Source organism: Eurypyga helias, unplaced genomic scaffold (assembly GCF_000690775.1).
Source record: "Eurypyga helias isolate BGI_N326 unplaced genomic scaffold, ASM69077v1 scaffold31624, whole genome shotgun sequence".
NCBI classification, from domain to species: Eukaryota; Metazoa; Chordata; class Aves; order Eurypygiformes; family Eurypygidae; genus Eurypyga; species Eurypyga helias.
Genome location: NW_010244845.1, coordinates 6,587 through 13,727, shown reverse-complemented (window position 1 = coordinate 13,727; position 7,141 = coordinate 6,587). Strand labels below are relative to the sequence as shown.

At 40.8% G+C, this 7,141-nt stretch overlaps 1 protein-coding gene across 1 annotated transcript in view; it reads right to left on the bottom strand.

Moving 5' to 3' along the window:
* LOC104508320 (versican core protein-like) overlaps positions 1 to 6,678 on the bottom strand; it is a gene marked incomplete at both ends in the record, with an annotated part of 15,313 nt that extends 8,635 nt beyond the window's left edge. Inside the window, one exon of the mRNA XM_010149898.1 lies at positions 6,385 to 6,678. Coding sequence (XP_010148200.1) covers positions 6,385 to 6,678 — 294 coding nt within the window. The remainder of the gene's footprint in view (positions 1 to 6,384) is intronic.
* Positions 6,679 to 7,141: the final 463 nt, after the last annotated feature.

The window sequence follows — 7,141 nt, the reverse complement described above, 5'->3', positions numbered from 1 at the left end:
CGTTTGTACTTAGGCACTATCCTTAAGGAACCAGTTTTGAATCACTCAGATAAATACAAGTTCACTTGCTCTGGCAAAAGAAGCGTCTCCTCCTGAAGCTCCACCTCCTGAGGCTCCAAACAGTTATCTGTCTAACTGATATATGTGCAGCAAATCAGGTTCTCTCTGCTCATACTTTACACACCATTTTAAAGGCCAAGCTGCACCCAACTTCCACTCACTCCCCCTTCTGAGGGCGAGGTACTAGTGAGGTCTATGGCACAAGGCTGTCTGAAGCAGACTGAGATCTTCTTGCCGTTTCCAGCATGGTCTGACTGAATATTCCTTTGCCACGCCCCCAAAGAAGAGCAGGCTAAGAAGCATACTGCAAGCTGTTAGTGTGCACAGCCTCTGTGGTGTTTGCCTGTTGCTATAAACCCAGCAGAGAGCTTCAGGGTTTTATTCCTCCTACACCTGGTCCAATATTACTGGAGATCTCTGCAGCTATGTAGGACTTGCAAAATTGCATACCTGCGAGAAACAGAGAGATCTACCTTCTTCTCAAAATAATAAAAGCTAAATAACCATTACCTGGTCATAGCTGCCTAAGGCAACTTAAACCCTCTGCGTAGCTTCACCTTCCGAGCGGGGAAAGGAAGCATGGGCAGAGCCAACAGCCTTGTATACACTGTGGCCAGTGTCATGACCTTGAGATGCTTGCTGGCTCAAAGGCATTTTACTCATTCTGATACTGGACTGTGAAATGGTGGAGGACACTGGCTTTATTGTGTTCAACACACTACTGTGTTTCACCTAAGGCAAACATTTTATTTTTTTTTTCTTCAGACTGACAATTTTGTTCCCTATTGTCACCACGCCCTATTTCTTCAGTGTTCTGTGGTCATTCTCAAACTGACCAAAAATCCACAGATCTCCCCTAATACAACCCTTGACATCAGGCTGGAAATAACGCCCTCATCCAGGAAATAGCTGGGACATGTAGCTACCAACGGTTGCTGTGGAGAAGGAGAGAACTGTCTAGTTATTCGAAGTTTTCCAAACCAAGTCACATGCAGCAAAAGGGAAGACAACATTTCTACTGCCAGCTTTTGAACTATGCCTAGAAATCTTTCTGCTGGCAGACAAGTGGAGCGCACTTGATGTTTTCTGAGCCTTAGTCTGCAATCATGGGGACTCATGGTGTAGGACCTCCCAAAGAAGCAGTTTTTTCCTCTTTTCCTGCTCTGAAGGCTGCCATAGAGCACTGCTTGCAACTCACCTTGCATTATCAAACACCCCTTTCCTAGCAAAACACTCTTACTTGAACTGGCAAGACACAGAGGGTTTGGTTGGAGAGGTTCTGGGGTGGGCAGTGTAAAGGTTTGCAGAGAAGCAATCACTTTCATCTTATAAAGGTCTGTCCTGCTGCATACTATGAAGGTTGCTGCTTCCTGTATTTCTTCGATAAACGTGTGCTCTGAGTTTGAGCTTTAGATGGATGAAGCATTAAAGAAAGAGGTCCTCAGTCACAAGCGGATGTTGACTTGGATAAACTCTTGATTGGGGGTGTACTGAAACAAAACAATGTGGGCTCCTTTCATGATGAATGCACACAGCAGTGCTGTCTCAGAATGGGAGTTTTCCAATCTTCAGCTAAAATGAAATCATAATGCCAAACCTAAGTGGCATAACCAAACAGAAACAATGAAGGTGCATGAAACAAAGTCAAAATGAAATAGAAAATCTGCAACAAAATGGTCAAAACCAGAGCAAAATTGTCAACACATGTTTTGAGTCAAGCAAAAAAAGTTTTGCTGAAAGATTTGCCAAAATCAATAGAGACGTAAGAAAGAATTCCACTTCAATAAACCAGGGTTTCTCAACAAAACGCAGATTTATGTTTCAAAAATTCAACCACCTCTGTGCATGAAGTTTATCAAGTTCAGTTTTGTTGCAGGCATGAAAGACAAAAACTGTATACATCTTGATTAGTGCATTTCTGGAGTGCAATTGACTCTGGATGGGGCATTTTATACTGCAGCATCTGTAGAGTCAGTTGAAGTCAATGGCAAGATTCCCACAGACTTCAGTGAATTGGATCTGGCAAGACAGAGGGACTGAGAGTTTGAATTAAATAAATATCTTACAGCTCTAGGAGAACTAGCTATTAAATAGATACTCATTGAAAATTATTTGGGTTTTGTTGCTACAATATTTTATTCTCTTCCAAATAAACATAAGTGTTCAGCAACAGTCTTTTTTTTTTTTTGTAAATATGTTTGTATAAGTCTTATATGTTAAGATTTGAAAGACCTTTCCCCTGCTGATGGCATCCAAGAAACTTAATCATGTGTCTAACCCCATAAGATACGTGATTAGGTCCCACTCAGGAGAAAAAAAAAAAAAAAAAAAAGAACTAAAGTCTGGCAAAAGTCTTGGAGGGATGAGATGAAACATGTGGATAACGTTTCAGAAACCCAGAGCCATGCGGTTTCTGCGGAGTGAAAAACACGTGTGATCAAAGTGAAGAAGTTTTTTTTATTTTTTTAACAAGATTTTTAGATTTTAAATCATGTATTATTAGTCTGGGCCACTTTTATTTTCATAAAGTCAAGATACTTTGTACAATGTAATTTTGTAACCAGAACACTGCTGAAGTTAAAATCCTGAACTTAACTGTACCGTTAAATGTTGTCCAGGTTGGCTGTTTCATTGAAACTACCGCATATTGTTTTTAAGTTGAATTTACTGCTTAGGTTACAGTTTTTCATGTACCTTAATAAGCATGATGTCTTTTTAAAAGTAAGTAAAATGTTCAAAATATGTATTGAGGTTTCTTTTAACAGCAATTTAAAATTAATATTTTGATATTTTCCACCATAGAGACTTTTAACTACAGGATAGGAGTGAAGACTCTGAACAGGGCTGAAGAAAAAGATATCCCCTGCCTTAAATATACACAGTTTGTCTTTGTAATGACTAGAACAGATGAATATTGCTCCAGAGTATGTGTAAATTCAAGCATTGGACTCATCCTCTCTGTGGCTAGGAGGCATTTTTTTTGGTGGCCATATGCAGGGATTATAGTATTATTCAGCATGAGTAAAAGTGGCAGATGGAGTTACTTCACCATCCCCATTTCATCTCAGACTAAATACGCAACATGCAGCCATTACCCTTGGAGCTGAGTCAATGGGAACTTCGCTAGCTTTCACACAGGAGGCAGAGGAAATTTTACAGGGATGTTGTAAAAAAACCCTCAAATCACTGCATGAACATCTGTGCTGCAGACCTTTGGTACTACCTGGATAGCTGGCTTGATCCTGCCTTGTTCACAGAGGCACCCTGTGTTTTCCCCTTTAGTTGACCCAGATCTCATAAATGCAGGTAATGACATCCCTTTTTTCTTCTTTTTCAGCCACAGAAGATTTTTGCTGGTGTGACTGGGTATTCAGGCGAGGAGGAAAATTTAACAGTGTAATATGAGACACATAATGAGCACAGTAAGAGATATAAGCACTGAATTGGACTTACATGGAAACAGTCAGGGTCTTGTGTAGGACAGTTTTGTTGCCTGGCATGGTGGGAAACGCTGTGTAAAAGCTTTGTATCAGGCTAAAATCAGCCAGAGCTTGTGGGTAGTGGACTTTATGTGATGGACCACTGCACTGGAATTTTGAAACAGAGATAATGGGAAGTTTTGGAAGAAACTTACAGAAAAAAGATCATTTCTAAAAAGGAGTAAATTCAAGCTTCCTGCTATACTGTAAAGCTATTTTTTTCTTTCTGTCCCTTTTTCTGTCCCAAAAAAGGGACTGGCTCCAAGGCTCCAACAGGAGAGAGTGACTCACTACCACTGCTGCTTCAGGCAGCTGCTTGAGATGTGGAGGACCGAGAGGCTAGGCAGCGAGTCGCATTACTCACCACTTGCATAAATCTTTTAGAGAAAGCAATAAAGACTTACAGCTGGTTCCTGTAAGATCCCAAGCACCTCCTGAGAAAGGGAGAGAGCTTTCAGTAACTTCTGAAATTATGTGGCAGACAGGCACACTGAAAGAGGGTACACAGTTCAGCATTACACTCCTGCATTTTCCTACACAAAACCAGATGTCTTTAGGAAAACCTGACTCATCTAGCTAACAGCATTTAATTAATTCTGATGTAATGTTGATTGCAATTAAAATTGCTAGAGAGCAGCCCACTGTCTACCATAGTGTTGGTTCTGTTTAGTCTTTCTTTTTTCTTGTAAAAGGGTTGATATTCATAGACTCCCTACTTCCTGGGTTGCAAACTGATGAAATATTTATTCTCCATGTATCAAGCACAAAAGTTTGCAGAAAAAGCAGTTACAAAAAGGCAAAAATCCAGTACTTACCAAAGACGTTTTTGAAACAGAAAGAACATTGTTTGAAAGGAGTGAAACTCACACAAACAGAAAGTTGGAATTTGCCCTATCTAAAGACTAGGTTACAGGCAAAATATTCCATCCCTACTTTGGTCTATTAGGGTGACTGATTAATTTCATCCCCATTAAAGTCAATTTTACCCATGACACCTAAAGCTGATCATAAACCATTTTGGGGAGGAACAGAGGAGACAAAACTCTGCTTTGCAGATTAGAGCACACACTCCTGAATTTTACTAGTCCTCATTCCTGTATGCAGTTCCCTTGAAGTCCATTAGGACTACTTCCACAGGCAAAGTTTTGAAATGTCTTATCCACAAGTAATAAGGAAGAAGGTAAAAAAAAAAAAAAAAATCCTGTTCTAAAATGTTGTGGAGAAGAGTGTCTGAGAACAGCCAGACTGTAACATTACACCAGATGTTGGGATTTGTTCTCAAGCAGTAACATTTGTTCATAAATGAGCCTTCAGTGCCGGAGTTGCAAAGAGCTGCAGTTGGTTCATCATCCACAAAAATGGGGACGGTACAAGCTGCACATTTCAAACAGTTCTTACACACGGTCACAAGACTGTGTCCAAAACACCTAGAAATTCATAGTTAAAGACCAAGTTCTGAACTTCTAACTCAGCAAGTGCCCTTTACACGTTAATGCCAATTGTACTGAGAAGCCTGAAGGAAAACTGTTGAGCAGTCTAGCCTCTCTGTGCTGCTGAGTAGGCTGCAAGACTCAGGAAAGCAGGATATTCAGATGGGAAGAAGCTTTCTGTTGTCTTAGATGTAATCTAACTTCCAACAGTACCAGTGTCCTCTTGCACAAAGAACAGTCCTATGACGGAGGGTATCTTAAAGGATAGAAGCAAGATGATGGGATCTGCTCTGAACAGACACAGATAGCTAGTCTGTGGTATTTGAGAGGGCTACACAAAAACTTATCTATTGTACATCATGAGATGCATGGATGGGTTTCTGGAGGTGTAGGGGAAGAGTCAGTAGTCATCACTAATGACAGAAACATAGGAAGGATGTTCTGGAGGAGGCCAGGCAGATGAGACCAGGACCTCCGCGGTGGTAGCTTATGAAGCACTGCCAGTTCCAGGAACACCTGGGAGACAGGCAGGGATCTGGAACTGATGCACAGGTGACATGTTATAGAGAGGAGAAAGTTTTGGGAACCTATGCAACGATAGGCTGCACCATAATAAAATGCCAGACTGCTGGCACTGAAGATGAAAGAGTTGACAGAGGAATATGTAAAAGGAAAGCTGACATGTGCGGAGGAGATCTACTTTAGACTGATGCAGTCTACAAACTGCACGTGGCAAATGCTTGATGTACCTCTGAAAATACTAGGCAGGAAACAAGCAACAGCAAGAAAGACAATTTAGACCACCCACAGTACCAGCTGACTGGCATGTGAAACACTGAGCAAGTGAGAGAAGAACTTACAACTGCTTTAGAAATCTAAAAAATATGAGGAGACAAAATGCTTGGAATCCAGAGATATACCCAAATTACTAGCATCTAAAAGACCTGAAAATGTCCAGGCTTGTATGCAGTCTGTAAAGAGCTTCTCTTATTGGCATGATTCAAGACAGAATATCAACTTAGATGAGTGTCATTCACCTGGCCAAATAGGACATTTCTTCTGTTCTTATGTTCATTGACATTACACAAAGATGCCAGGGTGCGCTCAGGCACCAAAATCTGTAGCATCCACATTCTCATGGTGACTGTGGGTACGGTGTGTCACTCTGTGTAAAAACACTACTCAGGCTGAAATCTTACCTTAAAACTTTGCCTATCTTTATCTGCCAATGTTACATTAAGACATTTTTTTTAGTTCAGCTTTTCTTTCTTTTATGTAAAGCCATAGTGATAAAACAATTTTTTAAAAACTCACATGCACGGCAGGAGCTGAAACAAAACACATATTAAAGAAAACATTTTTCATGGTTAGCCTGGTGAGCATACTGAAAATTATAACTAAAAAAAATATCTTACGTTCATAGCAGTAGGCATCAAACTTGCTATCAGGGTAAGGAAAGCCTGTTTGGTTCTCATAGCGATACAGGGTTCTCACCCCAAGTAAACCTCCACCACACTGGGGCCTTGCCACTGAGGCGGGGTAACGAACGCTGCCATCTGCCAGCCAGCCATAGTCACACTGGTCAAAGCCATTCCTCCAGGCAACATACAGGTTCCCAACCGATGCAAGAACGCCATCTCTTTTACGACACAGCTCTTTAGCTTCCTCAAAGGTGAGCTTCTCGGGTACTGAGACATGAACCACTTCATCTAGAGGAAGAAAACAAAGAAAACAAGGTCTGAGTATCATATTCCACCACCAAGTCAGCTTAGTTCCTCTCTTCCAGGCAATGTCCTGCAAAGTTGGGGTGTTCTTCCAGAATTTGTTTTAAAAACTTTTTGCTTAAAAAAATCAGATAGTTGGAAAATAAAATGTTCCAGATTTGAATATGAAAATAAACCCACCACACAGTATGAGCATTTATATGCAAACTTTATGCCACAAAGTACACTGTCGCTGGAGACTGAGTCCCTCCCTCGGTCTCTAGGCATAGGTAACAGCAGCCTTGAAGGTTCTCCGTGATTACTGTTGGAGTACACTTTGCAATTCAACTGCACTAATTAAATCTGTCCAACAGAACTTACTTTCTCAGTAAAACAAATCTTTCACATCTGCAAGCCTCTTACCTGGCCTTTTTAGTCATCATTACAAATCTCACTTGAGACAAACAAA